The sequence below is a fragment of the Myotis yumanensis genome, unplaced genomic scaffold (assembly GCF_028538775.1).
Source record: "Myotis yumanensis isolate MYYU_CA2020_CCGP unplaced genomic scaffold, mMyoYum1.0.hap1 SCAF_7, whole genome shotgun sequence".
Classification (NCBI taxonomy): domain Eukaryota; kingdom Metazoa; phylum Chordata; class Mammalia; order Chiroptera; family Vespertilionidae; genus Myotis; species Myotis yumanensis.
Genome location: NW_027223758.1, coordinates 38,765,751 through 38,786,131, shown reverse-complemented (window position 1 = coordinate 38,786,131; position 20,381 = coordinate 38,765,751). Strand labels below are relative to the sequence as shown.

The 20,381-nt window shown below is 41.5% G+C and overlaps 1 protein-coding gene across 5 annotated transcripts in view; it reads right to left on the bottom strand.

Moving 5' to 3' along the window:
* The window catches only part of RPRD1B (regulation of nuclear pre-mRNA domain containing 1B), a 74,735-nt gene that overhangs the window by 44,612 nt on the left and 9,742 nt on the right, over positions 1-20,381 (bottom strand). For all 5 annotated transcript variants that reach the window (XR_011472152.1, XR_011472153.1, XM_070420304.1 and 2 more), the window contains exons 3-5: positions 13,765-13,898; positions 3,777-3,889; positions 3,209-3,335 (exon numbers count right to left, since the gene is read on the bottom strand). Coding sequence is in view for 3 of the 5 variants with exons in the window: in XM_070420304.1 (XP_070276405.1) it covers positions 3,209-3,335; positions 3,777-3,889; positions 13,765-13,898 (374 nt within the window). In the remaining 2 variants the exon portion in view is untranslated. The remainder of the gene's footprint in view (positions 1-3,208; positions 3,336-3,776; positions 3,890-13,764; positions 13,899-20,381) is intronic.

The following is a 20,381-nucleotide window of genomic DNA, read 5'->3' as shown; positions in this document are numbered from 1 at the left end:
CAGAACTATCTGGGGAAGACCATTCTAAACAAAGGGAACAGCAAGAACAAAGGCCCTAGGAGGGGAGAGTGACTGGCAGGAAGTCCATATGACTGGAGCAACGAGCAAGGAGAAAGTAGTGAAAGTCTATGTGGTAATAGGGGCCAAACTGTGGACGCCGCTGAAAGACTGGTTTTTACTCTAGGGGGCTGGGGGAACACAGGGAGACTTGATCTAACTCCCATTTTAACAGATCATTCCGATTACTGTGTTGAGAAAAGAATGATGGTTGCGGATGGGGGACAAGGAGGAAGCAGAGAGACAGATAGGAGGAGATTGCTAATTCAAATGAAGATGGTGGTGACTCCCACCAGGTAGTGGCAGTGGAGGTGGTGACAAGGTGTCAGATACTGGTTGTGGTCCCAATCAACAGAATAATGAGGGAGCCATTTACTAAGATGGGGAAGACTGTGAGAGAAACAAGGTTTGGAGGGAATATCAGAGGTTTGGTTTGGGGCAGGTTAAGTTTGAAATATCTATCGAGATAGCCAACTAGTAAGACTGAATAGGAGGTTGGATGTCTAGGTCTCAAGGTCAAGAGGTTAACACTAGAGAGATAAATTAGGGATCACTAGCAAACAAAACAAAACAAAACAAAAACCTGTTAAAGTAACCAGACTGGATGAGCTGAATTGTCAGTGAACCCAAGAGAAGAGGGCTAAGTACTTATATTAAGAGGTCAAAGAGAAGTGAAGAAACCAGCAAAGGAAACGGAAAAGATACAGCCAGAGAGAGAAGAGGAAACCTAGGGAAATACAGGTCCTCGTTTGTTACTACTGCTGTAACAAATCACCACAAACTTAGTGGCTTAAAACAACACAAACAGATTATCTTAGTATTTATTATTGTGGACCCTTCTTCCATCTTCAAGTGTATCACCCTGATTCTGCTGTTACAATCCTATCTCCTTCTGATCTTGCCCTCCTACCTCCTTCTTATGACCACGTGATTACATCAGACTCACCTGAATAGTCCAGGACAATGTTCCCATCTCAAGATCCTTAATTTAATCACGTTTCAAAGTCCCTCCTGTCATGTAAGATAATATGTTCATAGGTTCCAGGATTTAGGACATAGACATTTTAAGGGGATCACACCACACCAAGTGAGAAATTATTTTCAGGAAAGAGACTCAATCAACTGGGCCAAATGTTACTGAGGTTAAGATGATCTCAAGTTAAGATTGGGAAAAATATTCACCACTGAATTTAGCAAGAGAGAGGTCATCAGCAATATTGATGAGAAGTTTCAGTAAAGTAGAATCAAAAAAGAATGAGAGAAGGAGAAACAGAGCCAGATGAGCATAAGCAATCTAAGCTATTTTGCTATAAAGAACAGAGAAATAAGGTGGTAGCTAGGAGAAGATACGGGTCAAGAAAAATTTTCCCACATGGAAAAAAACATGTTTTTATGCTGTGAAGAATGATCCAGTAGAGGAAAAAAATTGGAAGATCCAAGAGAAAAGTAGAGTTCTGTTGGAGCAATGTCCTTGAGTAGGTGAGAAGGAACAGTTCTAACAAACAAGTAGAGGGACTGGTTTGGAAAACAGCATGTCATCCACAGAAAGAGGAAGAAAAGTCAGCCAATGTGTGTTTTGTTTTCCTCAGACTCATACAGCTGTGCAGATCCAAGATAAAAATAGGTGAAAAGCTGGATTTAAGAATGGTGGATGCCAGGGGGGTGGGGGTGGGGGTGGAAGTGGGAGTGGGGGTGGGAGGAGTGAGGAAAGGATGGGATGGTAAGCAGTTATTTAATGGGTATAGAGTTTCAGTTTTATAAGATAAAAAGAGTTCTGATATTTGGTTATGCAACAATGTAAATGTACTTAATACTTCTGAACTGTACTCTTAAGATTATAAAGATCCTAAACTAAGTAAAGGAAAAAATGAGGACATAAGGAGAGTGAGATTGGGAAAAGATGGAAGGATCAATAGACTGTGAAATCTAGCAGGGAGTGAGCTGAAATAATTTTTGTATGATTTAGAAGGCCTCCTTGTTGTGTTCTCAGCTAAGTACGTTCCTTCCTGAAGGTCTTTCCATGTACTGTTCCCTCTGCCTGGCAGCATGTCTTCCCCTCAGATAACTTCATGGCCTGCTTCCTAACTTGGGGGACCTCTGATTGAAAATCATCTCACCAGAAAGGCCTTCCCTGATCACTTTAAAAATAGTAGTACCTCCTTCAATTATCTCCACCATCACACCCCTGCTTTATTTTTCTTTTTGGCACTTAAGCCATGAGGAGATATGGTAGTACACCAAGAGCATCTGCTACACACTGTGCCTCAAATATTTGTTGAATGAAGGAAATGTTTCATGAGCCACCTTGATTTCCTTTAAATGGATATGGAGGAAGTTAATGAAGCAGCCAAGTCAAGGAACTGGAATGGAAAAAACAGTGGCCCTCAGAAGAGAGCGGAATGAAAGGTCTGAGCTTTTCTAATGGAAAGAAAATAGGCTTTACAGCCCAGCTTGAAAACCCAAGATCTTGGGCAAGACCCCTAACATCTCAAAGCCTGAATTTCCTCCTATGTAATATGAGGATTTATATTCAGTTGTTTCAAAAGATTAATAACACGAAGAGTAAGAAGTATATGGCACAGAGCATGTTCTATAAATATTAGTTCATGCTTCATTCCTTCCCTTCAATTTCTCATGCACAAAGGGAGATTAATGTCAACTGTCCCTCCCTGTTTAATTGGGGGTGATCATCAATAGGGCAAACTGACACAACTAACAATACACATCTAGAGCTCTTGGCATTGAAGGCACTATCATCTATGGGGAGTGTCAGTGTGCAATGTATAAATCACACAGCACTGAAATATATATATATTTTTTAAATAAGAGAGTCATGAATTTAATGCCTTCCCCCCTCAGTCCCCAGCCCACACAATTTTCACTGTGTTTTCAACAGATCTTACTTACAATGCCACAAGATGTATGGCATGCCAGCATATTTGCAATAATTCCTAGAATCTCTATTCAAGCTTGGACTATTCCAGCAGCTTCATTGTTTGGCATGTCAGTTATGTTTCTACATCCCAGGATGGCAGAGCACCTAATACCAAATGGAGAGTCTACACCTGCAGACATAAATATGCCATTGAGTTTGATGAATTAGAGATATGTCCTTCTTCCCTCATCTTTCAACCAAATTCTTCCTTCTCACCTGTTATTTTTTCCAACAGAGAAACATCTTGCACTTCCTGGGGCAAAGAAGCAATTTTCTGTCGGACAGTAGCATCCCCTGATGCAGCATTTTCCAGGTCCTGCAAAGCTTTGATTAGTTCCTCAGTCTATACAATAAAACACAAACAACACTATCCGTTAACACATGGGGTATAAAAATAATTAGTTGGAGTTAAATGAGGTGGAAGCAAATTCTAAAAATGATCATGTCTGCCCATGGCAGAATATGAGTAAAATTCTAGATAATTCTATATCCTTTCACAAAAATCTATTTTTAAAGAATATTCTCAATTTCTAGGAGTGAAAAAAATGCCAAATCCAAATACACTTTAAAACATAAATCCATACCAAAGTCCTGCCACGCAAAGACAAAGTCAAGCCGGCTGTCTTGCAAGCTTCACTGGGTAGATTTTGTACCCAGTGCCCTGAGAACTACCCTTTGGTGATTCCATAGTATTGGTCACCTGCGCCACCTTGTGGTCATAATCTCCAACTAGAGGTCACTTCACCAAGTCACTCTGCCCTATCCTCTGGGGATGAAGACATACCAAGAGGGGTCCTGCAGAAGGATCTTGGGGAGAGTAGCTTCCAGGGTAGTCATCATCCTCCTCCTCTTGTATCTGTTGAAAAGTTCGCTTCAGAGATTTCTTCTCCTCTGTTGCTACAGGAAAGAAAGAAGTGACAAATTTGAGTCACCAAAGCCTGCAAAGGTAAGAGTTAAATGTTATGCACAATGGGTCACATGTAAAAGGGGCAGGAGGGGTCATTTTCAGAGACAGCTTAGCATTAACCTCTTGTGAGTTATTTTAAATTGGTGGTAGTTCTACTTTACTGAATAGAGTCAAAATGGACTTAGTCTATCATCTCAGATTGACTCACTGGAAAAATACTACTCAAAACAAACATCTAAAATCATGTGAAACTTACTAAACTAACACATTTCATTTAAAAAACTCATTATCTTAAAAAACAAAGTTAACAGAAGTAAAATGGTAAGAAATCTATCAAACAATATAATGAAGCAAGCCAATGTGTACAGGAGTTTATAGAGAATATGCTGCATATAAAATAAGATTTGTTATGCTTTCTGGGATAAGTTCAGAAAATAAATAGTAGAGAGAAACCCATCAAAATTGTGTCAAAACTTCTAAACACAAATATCCTTAATCCTTTTAAAAACAAAACAATCCTATCTTAAAAATAACTATGAGAAATATGATTGACATTACTGGGAAAAATTACTTAAGTTTCCATATTAAAATTAACCACTTTTGAAGCTAACAGTTTACATTTTTAATTATCTGTACTGTGTGCTTTTATCTTGTTATGATATATGTATTAATTCCAAGATCATTCATTTTGCACCGAATTGTACAATACAAAATAAATGCCAGACAATTATGGGACATAAATCTAAATGATAAATTTAGGTTTGGAAAGTAAAGAAACTATTGGATGCCCTGCCAGTGTGGCTCAGTGGTTGAGCATCAACCTATGAACCAGGAGGTCACAGTTTGATTCCCGGTCAGGGAACGTACCCGGGCTTCGGGCTCGATCCTCAGGAAGGGGTGTGCAGGAGGCAGCCAATCAATGATTCTCTCTCATCATTGATGTTTCTATCTCTCTCCCTTTCCTTTCCTCTCTGAAATCAATAAAATAAAATAAAATAAAACTATTGAACTCCTAATATGTGCCAGGCATTGTAATAGTTATTTTACATTTAATCTTTCCAACAATTCTAAGATGTAATATTTCCATTTTACAGGTGAGAAAATGAAGACTCAGAGAGATTAAGTAACACATTTAAAGGTATGAGTACAAAATCTGTGCTCTTTTCAAGGCAGTCACACAATTATCCTCTCATCTATTAAATGAGGGGTCACCAAGCACCTGCCTCAGAACTCTGTAAGTTACAAACAGAATATATTCTTCTTGCTTAATTGAACATTTTCTTCTAGAATCAAGGATGTAGTTCCTGTTTTCTACCTTACATATTAATTGGCCAAGCTATGTTTGATACGAAAGCCAAGTTAATAACATGAACTTTATTTTTCTTAATGTTTTTGTCTGTTGTACTAAAAAAAGAAACATCTGCAATACAGGCAGTCCTCACTTTGCACAATTCTAGTATGCACAGATTTGTTATCATGGTTTAAACAACGCAAGTTCCTCAACAACATGGTCCAAATTTCATCTACCATGGCCTATTAACTATGAGTAACTGCATAAAGAGCAAGCTTCACTACTAACTGCAGTCCACAAATCACTAAGTAAATAACAGAAGTGCATCATGATCAGTGACCATATCCCTTCTTCAAGGTCAGTGACAGGTCACTGCACATCTGTTATTCAGTTCAGACACAGACAATAGATTGTTATGTGATCCTCCAATGATAAAATCCATAAGACATTTCATAAAAATGAATAATCAAAACAGAGAACTGACTGACAATGATGAAAGAGCAGCAAAGAAATTAAAACTAAAACTAATACTATATAAGTGCAATCTGAAGGGACCGTCAATGGAGCTATAGCAGAAACAGCTAGCTGTAGGAATGTTGGCACTGCCACAGGCATCTAGAGACTCTGGATTCAAAGCCAGAGGAACTTAGTGAGCCAACTTATCAAATCAATGAAGAAAGTGGTTGTGATGAAAATGACAATGTCCCAGGGGAAGTGATGCTGACAAAGAACTTCATATTAAAGAACTCTCAGAGATATTTTCATGACATTGAAAACAAAGAATAAAATGTTGGAAGCTGAATCAAACTTAGGAGTATGACAATTCATTAAGACAGAAAAGATACTTGTTCTGTATCATAAACTGTACAAGTAAGCAACCTCTATTTGAATCACTTGTTACAAGCTTGTTACAAAGAAATAAAACACTTTAATTCTCAATGCTTCCAATTTTTTGTTATAGCATACTAAATATTAATTTTACTATCTATTGCTTCCATATACAATTTTAATCAACAGTGAGATTTTAATTCTTTAACAAAAAAATCTTACATATGTAATACTCTTGTAATACTTTAAGCAATAAAACAAAATTTTAAAAAAATCTTAAAAGTTACAGAACAATCATAACTTTATTGATTATTAAAATCACTTTGCATGGTTTCAGCTTACATGGTCACTTTTAAACTGCTGCACTACTATGCAATGCAAGGACTGCTGTATTTTTAAAACTGAAAATCTTTTAGGATATACTTTGCACTGAAATATCTAGCAGTAATTTGCACATAGTAGCTATCTAATTAATGGATAGTGTGTGGTATGACCCACATAGAGATTTAACCACTACACTTAGAATTTAAGCATAACAGCAAAAAAGGGGAAAACTTGTATTATTTTGTTCACTTCCAAATACCTAGAAGAGTGCTCAATAAATAATTGTTAAGTATAGTAACTAAAGTAAAAATGATTATAAAACTTGAATCCTTCAGTTTTCAAACTCTCATACAAAAATTTCTATAATAATAAAAGCATAATATGCTAATTAGACTGGACATCCTTCCAGATGAAGCCAGGGCTGCAAGGGAAGCCCAGGTCCCGGGTGTCTGCTGGCAGCCAGAGGGAAGCCTGGGTCTCGGGTGCCAGAGGGAAGCTGGTGCCAGCAGCCGCAGGAAGGCCGGCCTACTCTTGCATGAATTTTGTGCATAGGGCCTCTAGTTTATATATAAAAACCACACATCACTAAATACTTCAGGACACTCAGAATCACTGAATTGAGCATTGGCAGGCCTTCGATCAGGGTTGGGGAAGCTTTTTTCTGCCAGGGGCCATTTGGATATTTAAAAGATTACTAGAGGCCCAGTGCACAAATTCACGCATAGGTGGGGTCCCTCTGGGTAGCCTACGGGGATTGGGCAGAAACCCACAGTCCAACACCACCTGCAGCTCCTACCTGCTGCTCCCACTCATCTTGGCCCCACTGTGCGTGGTGCGGGCTCGCGCCCAATCAGTCCCTATCAGGAGAGGCTCGCACCACCGCGGCAGCGCTCACCAGCAGTGAGCCCTGCGTCTGGCGCCCTCCTGAGGGGAGTGGCCTGTGGGATTGGACCGAAACTGGCTCTCCAACATTCTGTAAAGTGTCCCAGATTGCAAGAGGGTGCAGGCCAGACTGAGGGACCCCACCGGTGCACAATCGAGGCTGGGGAAGGACCGCAAGAGGGCTCCAGGGTGTGTCCGGCCCATCTTGCTCATTCCCAATCGGCTGGACCCCAGCAGCAAGGTAACCTACCAGTCAGAGTGTCTGCCCCCTGGTGGTCAGTGTACGTCACAGCGACTGGTTGACTGGTCAACTGTCTGCCCCCAGTGGTCAGTGCACGTCATAGCGAGCAGTTGAACGGCCTTAGCATATCATTAGCATATTACACTTTGATTGGTTGAACAGTTGGCCAGACACTTAGCATATTAGGCTTTTATTATATAGGATTCGAGGGCCATACAAAATTATCAACTTAAAAATTAGCCTGCCTGCCCAGCTGGCATGGCTCAGTGGTTGAGCATCGACCTATGAACCAGGAGATCATGGTTTGATTCCTGGTGAGGGTACATGTCTGGGTTGCGGGCTCGATCCCCAGTTTGGGGTGTGCAGGAGGCAGCAGTTGATCAATGATTCTCTCTCCTTTTCCCTTCCTCGCTGAAAGCAATAAAAACATTTAATTAACTCACCCTTACTGCCTTGACAGGACCAGACCAAATGATTTCTCAGGCCTTATAGAGCCCTAGGGTCAGACATTCCCTACCCCTGCCTTAGATAAACCCATGTCTTTACTTTCCCCATCTTATTTTTCATGAGACTATCAAGGCCCACAGGCCGTGGTTTGTCCAAATGTCCAAAGTCAGAGAGCTCATTGGTCTGGGTCCTACAGCCAAGTCATTTGCCTCCTAATTTGGAGCTCCTTTAAAAGAAAAATTAATTAATCTAATTCTCACTTGAGGACATGCTTAGAGAGAGGAAGGAAGGGAGAGAGAAACATCAATGTGACAGAGAAACATCGACTGGTTGCCTTCTGCCCGTGCCCCAACCTGTTATTGAACCTGCAGCCCAAGTATGTGCCCTAACCAGGAATCGAATTGGCAAACTTTCAGTTCACAGGATGATACTCTACCAACTGAGCCATTCTTGCTAGGCTAGAGCTCCTTTTACCACTTTATGCAACCACTCACTCACAGACTGAAATCAAACTAATGCAAATAATTTTAGGACCATTTCTGTCCTTTGCCATTCTGATGGAAGAGGGTGCAGTAATAGGAGTTAACAATTATCATCCTACTTTTCCAGTTCTCACCTATCTCCACTTGGAGGACCTACTGGAAATGAATCATTCATCATTTCCCCCATAGGATTCCTCTTTTCCTGAGTTACTTATTTCTATTATGAACACTTCCACTGGCCTCATCTTCCAAGTACAACACCTTGGAACCACCAGAATCTCTGCCAAAGTCCCAACTTTTAGCAGATTCCACAGCTCTGAGGGGTATCTTACGTATCTCCTCTGCTCCTTCCCATAGCTTCTTACCAGCAATCTGCCTCATACCAGGTCTTGTCCAGACAGCTATCCCAACTGGTCTCCCTAACTCTAGCAGCTCTTTGTCCAACTTAGATTATACTCTTATGTTAAACTAGAGGCCCAGTGCACGAAATTCATGCACTGGAGGGGAGGGGGTCCCTCAGCCCAGTCTGTGCCCTCTCACAGTCCGGGAGCTCCGCGATCAATCGCCCCCGCAGAGGGAGGCCCTGCCCACCCGCTGCAGCCCAGCCGGTCCGTGGCCTGGGCCTCCCTCTTTGGGGTGATCGTGGAGTTGCCCCCGATTGATCACCCCGCCGGCTGGTGGCCTGGGCCTCCCTCTGTAGGCGATCATGGGGCAATGGCCAGGCCCCTGACCAATCACATGGCACCCACCTTGGCTGGCCTGGCGCCAGTGGGTGTCATAGCGTGGTCGTCCAGATGGTCATCCCACTGTTCAGCCATTCAGTCAATTTGCATATTACACTTTTATTATTATAGATTAACATTCCTAAAGCTGAGCTTTCACCCCATCATGCCTCTATTGAAAAACCTGAAATGGCTGGCTACCTAAGTGCAAAGCTTCCTTACTTATGGTAACGGTAATATCACCTTAAGTACTCCCTCTCTCTCTCTCTCTCTCTCTCTCTCAGGCATCATCTCCCTCTAACTCCCACAGCACTTGGCCACTGCTACTTTGCATGGCCACTGGCAGACACTGACCTTACCTCTGATAGAAACATTAAGTGTCTTATTATTTTCCATACCTATAATACCTAGGCAAGTGTCAACACACTGAGCTTGAAGCTTGCTGAAGGCAGAGGACACACAGAGCTCGGAAAACACTAGTGGAGTGCCAGAAATTACTATCACTGTGTTCCTCTACACAAACAGGACAGCCTGCTTTGGTAACTACCCTGACTCATCTATAGAAAGTTAGCAGTCATAATGCCCAGTATTCTCAATCTAGCCAGACAACCATTAAAAATAACCTAGGAAATCTGTCAGTCCCCTTCCTACATCTAAATCTAGGATAAGGGCCGAAACCGGTTTGGCTCAGTGGATAGAGCGTCGGCCTGCGGACTGAAAGGTCCCAGGTTCGATTCCGGTCAAGGGCATGTACCTGGGTTGCGGGTACATCCCCAGTGGGAGATGTGCAGGAGGCAGCTGATCGATGTTTCTCTCTCATCGATGTTTCTAACTCTCTATCTCTCTCTCTCTTCCTCTCTGTAAAAAATCAATAAAATATATTTTTTTTAAAAAAATTTTAAATAAATAAATAAATCTAGGATAAGGCAACGTTCCCCTATCAATTTGGCTTCTGATCAGTTTTTATACTCCCTTTTTATTCACTCAAACACTGTTACAGGCAAGGCAAATAGACACTACAAGTGACCCAAATCCTTCTGCCTTCATACTGCACTCCTTCTCTTCTATCCTCCAACCTGTCCCTCTGTCTCCAGGGGAACTTGTACTCAGCTAACTTTCAAGTAATCCTGGTTACCTAAATGTTTATGATATGCCTCTTGGAGACCTGCATTTTGGTAGATTTTTAGACATTATGGCAGACCATGACACTAATTTTAAGTCAAAAAGTTAGCATGAAGATTGCCGAAACCGGTTTGGCTCAGTGGATAGAGCGTTGGCCTGCGGACTGAAAGGTCCCAGGTTCGATTCCGGTCAAGGGCATGTACCTGGGTTGCGGGCACATCTCCAGTGGGAGATGTGCAGGAGGCAGCTGGTCGGTGTTTCTCTCTCATCGATGTTTCTGGCTCTCTATCTCTCTCCCTTCCTCTCTGTAAAAAATCAATAAAATATATTTAAAAAAAAAAAAAAAAAAAGATTCTCAAATCACATCACAATATGTAGTCATCTGCCTAAAAACCTGGATCTCCTAAAGAATGCACTTGAAATTTTCTGGGGCAAAGAAAAGCCCACAAATTTTGTATTTCTTTTATAATGAGAAAAGAACCAGGAAATACTGTTTACAACAGCTTCCTCATTCTTTGTTCCCTCCTTGCAAAATACAGGAAAAAAATCTCCAACAAACAAAGAGCTAACATTTCAAGCAGTTCTGAAAGCACTTTACCCAGATCGTCTCACTGAACTGAGCAGCCAGGTCCAGATTTAAACACGGGAAAGCTGGGCCTACGACTTGTGCTCTTAACCACTATGCTTTCAGATAGTTCTGCACAAAATCTGAGAAACTAAAAATACTAATTAAGTCTCCTATTTTTGCTACAGTTCATACAGTATTTAGAAACTCAGAATATTAGATTACTAGAGGCCAAGTGCACAAAATTCTTGCGCTGGTAGGGTCCCTAGCGGCTGCTGGCTGCTGGCCAGGGCCTCCCTCCCTTCCCCTGGCCACCTGCCGCTGCCAGCAGGGGCTCTCCCTCCCTCCCCCCCATCCCCCACCCCCATCCCCGGCCGGCCCCAGCCCCACCCCCTGGTCGAACTCCCAGACAACTCCAAGTTGAGGGGACAATTTGCACATTACGCTTTTATTATATAGGATTAGGATGGGGGGACAAATAAAAGCTATTATCATCACTTGATTAATAACATCTTATCTACATTATCTCAATTAATGTGCACAATAACCCTGTAAGGTATTACTATTAACAGCCATTAAAGTACAGTGAAGAATCTGCTTTTCCTTTCTAAATCCTTCTATAACTATACAATACTGTGTGGTTCATGTATGACCCATTCAATCAAGTAAAGGCGTGAGTATTCCCAAAAAGAGAGGCAACCTTAGAACACCTGGGTCTTGCCCATGGGGAGACTGGTATGTAACTCAAGAAATCTCTAGCTCTAAAACAAAATTCCTAATCTCATGCATTCCCCAATGTTAGAACTGTCAATGTTCCACAGAAAAAATTTTATTTCAAAGATAAATTCTAAAGTTGTCTAAAAATAAAGAATTGCCCATGAATTAAAGCTGAAATATAAAAAGACTATTTAAATTTAAAAACAAACTACTGAAGAAAAAGCATCCATATTTTGAAAGGATTGTGGTAAAATATTCTGATAACTCAGGTCCAAAGAAGACAGTGAGAAGACAGAGTGGTTGACTGGGACTAATACACATGTTGGAACCTTCGTCTTTACAGAATAGAGAAATTATCTTTAGATTAGCATTATCCTCCACACAGAGGAATACTGCCTCCCTTGTTGTTAATATCCAGATGTTCAAAAAACTGAGAAACCCAATGAAGCTATTTTCAAACCTACCAGGGCCACAAATTCCCCCATTTGTCTGGCTGCTCTCTAAGTGCAGAACTATTTCTCACTCTTCTCTCCTTCCTATAGCATAGTTGTTTACTCAAAGCACATGTCTGGCAAGTGCTTGTTGACTTGAAATTCAACACTTAGCTTCAAACATTGTATTTCAGAGCTCTCCTACTTGCCCAAAGGTATTTTAAAAAATTTGCACTGTTTGCCAATGAACTCTGAGGCAGAGTAAAGATTGCTAAATAATTCCTCAACACTGTGCAGAATACCACCAAAGGACGCAAAACAAACATCACCAGATTCTGAGGTAGGAAGCATCTTTTTAGAACCTATTCCGCAGAGTGACCCCAAAATTGTTTTTGTTTTATTTTTATCAACTTCAAGTAAAACAACGACTTTCAGTCTGAAAAGATTTATATCATTTTTAGGGAGCCTCTAACCCAGCCGTGGGCAAACTACGGCCCGCGGGCCGGATCCAGCCAGTTTGAAATGAATAAAACTAAAAAAAAAAAAAAAGAGACCGTACCCTTTTATGTAATGATGTTTACTTTGAATTTATATTAGTTCACACAAACACTCCATCCATGCTTTTGTTCCGGCCCTCCGGTCCAGTTTAAGAACCCATTGTGGCCCTCAAGTCAAAAAGTTTGCCCACCCCTGCTCTAACCTCTGGTTTCACAGGAAAGCTATCCTCCCCTCCCTTAAAATACATATAAACTCAGACCTGGAAGAGATCACAAAAGGTACATAATAACGGGTTGCCGAATGAATGCTATTACCATGGTTGTATTCTACAGCAGAGGCATGTAAAAAGTACCAGAGGAACACAGGAGGAATGACTCTAAGTGCCAGAAGAGCTGGGGAAGATGTCAGGATGAGGGTGGCAATTCTTGAAGAATGAGTTCATCACACAGAGAAAGGGGTAGAAGGACATTTCAGGCAGAGGTAACAACAAATACAAAGGAAGAGGCACCAGGAGAGCACCCAGAGGGAAAATTGTTTGGTGTGGCCAAAAGAATATGGTATATATAAGGGAATGACAGAAGAATCTGGAAAAGTAAACTAAGTCAGATTCTAAAGGGTCTTAAATAATGTATTAGTACTTGGACTTGATCCTCCAGGCAATGGGTATGTGTACAGATCAGGTCGTAGCTTAGAAACATGTCATGCCAACTAGAGTTAAACAACTAAATAGAAGTCAAAGAACCAAATGTTTGTTCTTACTTATCTTTAAAGAAAATAAACATATGCTCTTAAGGACTTGGCAAAATTCACATACATGTACACACTTCCCAAGGATATCCTGAGTTCAGTAGAGACCAAAATCAATTTTAGACAGAAAGCTGACAATCACCAAAAGTATGGTCCAAATCCACATATTTAATTAAACCAAGTTCTAAAAGGGCTAAGGGACTTATCCATGATCCTATAGTATTTAGTGCCAGAGCTAGGACGGAACCTTCATCCAGGGTACTTCCTAGTTCCCCACAACTCTAAAAAGCTTTGTTGTTCCTTTCCCTGGTGCACAGAAAGTCTCTGAAAGGCAGGAGAGCCAAGGAGGACACAGAGCAAAAGTTAGGGTGTGAGATGAATAGCATGAATACTAGAACCAGGCTTACACGCTGCGAGCACTACATAAATTCTCACCATCATTTATGATCATCTCTTTGAAGAATCATATAATCGCTGGTGGTTCACAGCAACCCCCACTGCAGCTTTTCATATCTGATTCGAAAGTAGGCAAAGACCAAGAGCTGTAAACATGTGGTGATGTTTCTACCTTTGGGGGGAGGGCTCTTGGAGTCCTCCATAGACAGCTTCAGCTGCTGTATGAACTCGCCGCCATACACACTTCTTTCTTGCCAGATGTTCAGCAATCTTTCTAAAGGTTTTTTACAGCCTTCATCTGCCTCTCTGCCCAGAAAAGATGAAAAGATATATATAAGCTTATGATTTTTTTTTAAATTAAGATAGATGTACTTTTAAAAAAATCAACAACTGACTAAAATATTCACACATTTTAAAACAGAAGGAAGAGTAAGTTATATATTGTGATAAGTGGATACCCAAAACTTGACCAGAAAACTACATTCTTCCTGTGGCAGAATGAGAGAGATTATATGGTAAAAGTAATCTGTGTCTTTTATCCCCTTTGAAAGATGGGCAACTAGGACAAAAAGTCAATGGCTGATTTTTACAGACAGAATTATCAAAATTTGATACTATCGATCAGATTTGTCCGACTGCTGCCTAAGTGCCTATAGCCTCATTACTGGTCTCCCTATCAATCATGACAGCTCGCTTTTTAAGAAGACATTAACTGAAATCTAGTGCCAGACATTCTACTGGAAATTAAAGGGGACCAAAACTTTTAAGGAAAGAAAATAAAAGATTAAAAAATTAAAAATGTTTAAAATGGGGAATAAATTCACTACTACTCATCAATGCTAACACACCTCTACATGTATAAATACAATCATATACACTGGTCTCAACTTTAAATTAACTGCTTCCTAATTATCTTAATTCTGGGCTAGGTCTGTATTCCATGTTCACACAAAGATAATCTTAAAACACACTGAGCATAATACAATCCTTAGTAATTTAGACACTTTTTCCTGACATATTACACTCTTGAAACAGACGGTTTTTCAATGAGGTGACTGTAACTAGCATTCAATGTGAAACAGTGGCTTACCTAAAATGTGAGACAGCAAGTGGAAGAGTGGGGGAAGACTTTCTGAAAGGAAACAAATTCCCTCATCATCCACCTGTAACTATGAATTTTTCTGGTCTGCAGAGCTGTCTGGATGTTAATGATCTTACACTGAATGACTTCAAACAAGAAGGGAGACCCTGACATCTTCATAAATCAGTATCTTTATTTTAATAGGAACTTCATCCCAAATCAAGATGAGAATTTCATCCACCCTGAGCCCTGACAGCACTTTTCTCAAACTTATGTTAATACTCATGGTGAAGTAAGCTTTCAGCCTTATCTGGTCAGACTATAGTAGTTATGAGTTATTAGTGTCAAATTTCACTGAATTGGGGTTAAAATACTAAATCAGGGTACACACAAGTTAGTTTGTTGTTGTTGTTAAACCTTTTTCTTTTCTTTTTTGTTAATCCTTACCCGATGATATTTTCCCATTGATTTAGAGAGAGTGGAAGGGGAGAGACAGAGAGAAACATCGATGTGAGAAAGACACATCAATTGGTTGCCTCCCACACGCAACTTCACAGGGCTGGGGATAGAGCCTGCAACCGAGGTACATGCCCCTTCACTGGAATCAAACCTGGGACCCTCAGTCTGAGGGCCAACGCTCTATCCACTGAGCCAATTCAGCTAGGGCAAACCTTTTTCTTTTAGTCAGAGGTGAGTGTGAGAAAAAAATTCCACTAATCTATATATATAAAAACCTACATGACCTTTACAATGCAACAACTGGTCGCTAAGATGTGCACTGACCACCAGGGGGCAGACGCTCAACACAGGAGCTGCCCTCAGGCCGCAGGCACTGATCACCTGATTGGGGCCGGGTCCCCAGGCTGGGATGGGGAACCAGGGGAGGGTGGCAGCGGAGGTGGTCCCTTTCCTAGGAGGGCCGAGGACCAGCTCCCTCCTTGGGGCCAGCGGCCAACCCCCTGGGTCCCTACCCCTCTCCCTCTCCCCCTGGTCGGCAGGCCCCAATAGCCCGATCGGGGCCTGCTGGCCAACCTCCCAGTCCCTGCCCCCCCCCCCCCCCCCCCCCCCGGCCAGGCCCCAGGCTGGGCCGGGAAACTGGGGATGGATGGGTGGCACCGGATGTAGGCAGTGAGGGAAGGAGCGGGGGAGGCAGGAATACAGGGAACCTGATCGGCCCTGATCGCCAGCCAGGCCTAGGGACCACATCAGTGCACAAATTTCATGCACCAGGCCTCTAGTAGTTCATAAAACTTAAAGACATGAACTAATTACTTGATATTTGTATAAAACACTTTTACTCCATCTTCAAAATATATCTAGAAACAAATTACCTCTCACCTCTTCCTCAGCTATCAACTTGGTGGAGGCCACTATCATCTCTTGCCTGATTACTACAATATAACCCCATTACTGGTATTCCAGATTCCATCCTTCTCCTCCTACAATCTATTATCAAGCTTAAAAAATAGAATTCTAGCTGCTGTGATAAGGCAGATGAGGTCACTCTAGCTCAAAACTTCCTGTTTGTTCTCCCTCAGAATAAAAGTGAAAATCCTTATAAAAACTACAAAGCCCGTTATTTATCTGGCCTCACCTCTGTCCTCCTCTCCTGCCTCAGGGCCTTTGCACTTAAAGTTCATTTTGCCTGGAACCACATTCCCCCAGGGTGGCATGGCTCATTTGCTCCCCCTCTCTAGGTGTGGATTTACTCACATAGCAACTTTATAGTGAGTCCTTCCCTAATGCCCCTATTTAAAATTACACTCCCTACCCCTACTTAATTCTTCTTCTTGTTACTTATCTTCTGATATGCTATATGGTTTACTTGTTGTTTGCACTCTTTCCATTTGAATGTAAGAGCAGGGATCTGTCCACCCCACCCCTTTGCTATCTCTATCCTAGAACAAGCTCAACAAATATTTGTCTAATTGCAATCTTTTTAAAAAAATTTAGATGGGTTTCAGTAAGCCATACAATTAGTTAACTTAAAGCAACCATCCTACTACTTCAAGGTCATTCATGCCAACATCAGGTATCAACTAAGCACTCACTTGCTCATTCATTGAGGTTTATGAAATACTGTGTTTGGAATACAAAGAATTAGGCCTAGGTCCTGACCTCTAGGGCTCGACCCAATAGCCTTTCACCTTTCCATACCTTACCTGGGGCTTCACATTCTAGCAACACTGGACCATATGTATTTTCTACTCAGAATTTGCTCTCTCTTGTACATATGCCTTTGCTCATGCTATCTCCTCTCCTTTGAATGTAACCCTTAAAGTATTAAACAAGATGAGGGAGAAGTTGTAAGTGATTCAGGTGGCTTAAGTATATGTGAAGTATGAAGAAATAGCAGAATAATCTAGAGAATTAGAATAGAATTAGATTATATAGGGTCCCGAATGCCATATTGTGGCCTTTATCCTGAAGGCAAAGGGAAGTCCCTGATTTGATCAAATGCATGGTTTAGAAAAATAGTCATTACAATTAGTATAGCCCAATGATCAGCAAACTGTGGCTCTCGAGCCACATGCGGCTCTTTGGCCCCTTGAGTGTGGCTCTTCCACAAAATACCGACTTCTGTGCATGGGCCACGAAGTTTCAATCACACTGTACATGCGTGCCCGCACTTTAGCACCTAGAATTGAATACAACTAAAGCAATAAAGTAGTTTTTATAATGGGAGAAGTTATCTTTTCATGTTGCACTAACTCGGTTCTAAATTGATAAATCTTTAAGTAAAGAAACACCAAAAAATAATTGCCACTAATCAATGAATAAACTGGAAAGTGATAATTATATACAAAACTTAGTACCTTGAACACAACTTAGTGTATGTTTTAATTTTAATTATAAACTGAATTGATCTAAAAATTAAAAAGTGTGTATTATACACACATAGGATTGCTGCTTGAAATATCAAACCAGCTTGGGGGCCTTTTCTTCCTTTGCAGTTTTAACGGCACTTCCTTGGTACAACTAATCTAATTTCTGTATTTCTGTCTTACCCCATGTATAGTAGGCCTATGGTAGCCTACGAAGGGTAAGAATTTTTTCAAAGTATCCCAACACTTCCAATAGCACCTCATGTATAGTTGGAGCAGAAATGTTCCTCTGCAACTGTACAGAAAAGAGTTAACACAGCAAGCCTGAGACTGCTACCCTCAGAAAGGCCTGCTTACAAGGTTGGCCCCTAACAGGCATCTGGGAACTTGGGTTTCAGAAGTGTTCCTGCCATTTCCTAACTAATAAGGGTGGTTTACTGTGCCTAAATTATTTGTGCAAACAATATGGTTTATGCTGAACACCTGCTTTCTTTCTGAAATATTGGCAGAGGATGCCTGTGGCCAACCACAATAAAAATCCTGGGCACTGAGTCTCAAATGAGCTTCCCAGGTACACATTTCACATATGTTGCCATAATTCAATGCAGGAGGAGTTAAGTATGTGTCCTATGACTCCACTGCAGTGATTTTCAACATTTTTCATCTCATAGCACACATAAACTAATTACTAAACTTCTGTGGCACACCAAAAATTATATTTTTGCCGATCTGAAAAAAACATAGGCATAGCTCTGGCCAGGTGGCACAGCTGGTTGGAGTGTTGTCCCATACACCAAAAGGTTGCATGTTCGATTCCTGGTCAGGGCACACACCTAGGTTTTGAATGTGATCCCTGGCTGAGGTATCTATGGGAGGCAGCTGATGTGATGTTTCTCTCTCTTCCCCCTAAATCAATAAAAACATAACCTCGGGTGAGGACTTAAAAAAAAAAAAGGTATAATTTTGATTCATTCACACCAGCGACTATCGTTGTGTTGGCTATTGTCACTTTTTAATCCGACAATCTAAAGGAAAAGAGGTCAGTGTCCTTGTCTAGTCAGATATTGCATGTTTTAAAAATCTTGTGGCACACGGGCTAGAAATCACTGCTCTGACGTGAAAGGACTCTTGGAAGCTTACACTTAGTCTCCTCTGGACTTCATCCCATGCACCTTTTCCCTTTACTCATTTTAGTTTCTACCTGAAATCACCAAACTTAGGAGTGGTCTTTGGGACTTGTGACACAGTGGTAAATCAATATGTATACAGTGCTAACTCCAAATTTGTCTCCAAAAATTAATTTCCTACTGAGATTTAGATGACAGGCATACCTCTGAAATATTGTTTTTTGGTTCCAGACCATTACAATAAAGGAACCGTCTCCATAAAGCAAGTTGTATTCTTTTTGCTGGTGGAGGGCCTTGCCTTCAATTTGTAAAAAAAACATCTGTGAAGCGCAATAACGCAAAGCACAATAAAACAAGGTGTACCTGTATTTTGTCCATCTGCCTACCTGGCACTGCCCCTTGGAATATCTACCATAAAACGTAACATGGCCAAAACAAAACTCTTGATTTCCTCTACCATATTGTTTTCCCAAACCTCATCTCCGTAAGGGTGCCACTTACATCAAAACCCCAAAATAATCTTTGATTTCTCTTTTCCCTCACTACCAACTCATACTCCACTCCCACAATCCTACCAGTTTACATTTGGGGGGGTGAGGAGAGCAAATCCATCCACAAAGTAAACAATCAATAAGCAGAAGCTATTATTAATCTTCTCACTGTTCCCAAGTCCTAGCTGATGTTGCCTCTAGTCCTTACTAGAACAATACCCTCTCCAAACTAATGTCCCTGCCCCTCACTTGGCCCTTATAACCCATTCTCCAAAGCTAGGCCAAAGGGATCTTTAACAATGTAATGGAATATATCCTTCCCCTGTATAAAACCTTTCAGTGATCTCCCAACACTTTCAAGGCATATGTGACCGGCACCTGCCTACCTCTCTGTTATCATTGGATGCCACTATTTCCTTTGCTCACTATGTTCTAACCACACTGGCCTTCTTTCTGATCCTCTTGACATGCCAAAATTATTTCTACCTCAAGTTCCTACTTCACATGATTACCTCAAATGTCATTTCCTGAGAGAGGCTTTCCTTCACACTAGAAAAGATCCCCCTCTAGAATGCCATTTATTCTATTATGCCCACATTATCACTCTCTGAAAGTATCTTGTTCATTTATTTGTCCTTATTCATGGCTGCTCTCCATTGTCTGGATCAGTTTTTTGTGCACAGAAGGCACTCAAATACATGTTGAATGAAAGAAAACTAAGGTGCACAACCATCTGCAAACTGAGAAGAAAACAAGAAGTCATCTGTGTGGGGAAAAAGTTCAAAGTCTGGTTAATCAAACTGCTATTCAAATTAAATCTACCCCATGAGTTTCGCAGCTTTCTGACTTGAAAGGGTTCATTTAGTAAGTTTGGGGGGTGAGGGAAGAGGTAGAAAAGTATCATAAACTAGAGGCCCGGTGCATGAAATTCGTGCACTGGGGAGGGGGGGGGGGGTGGTCCCTCAGCCGGGCCTGCACCTTCTAGCAGTCTGGGAGCCCGGCTTTTGGCTGAGCAGCGCTCCCCCTGTGGGAGCACACTGACCACCAGGGGGAAACTCCTGCGTTGAGGGTCTGCCCCCTGGTGGTCAGTGCACGTATAGCAACTGGTCATTCTGCCATTTGGTCGATTTGCATATTACCCTTTTATTATATAGGACTAGAGGCCCGGTGCACAAAAATTTGTGCACTCAGGGGCGGGGGGAGGGGGGTCCCCCAGCCCGGCCTGTGCCCTCTCGCAGTCTGGGACCCCTCGGGAGATAACGACC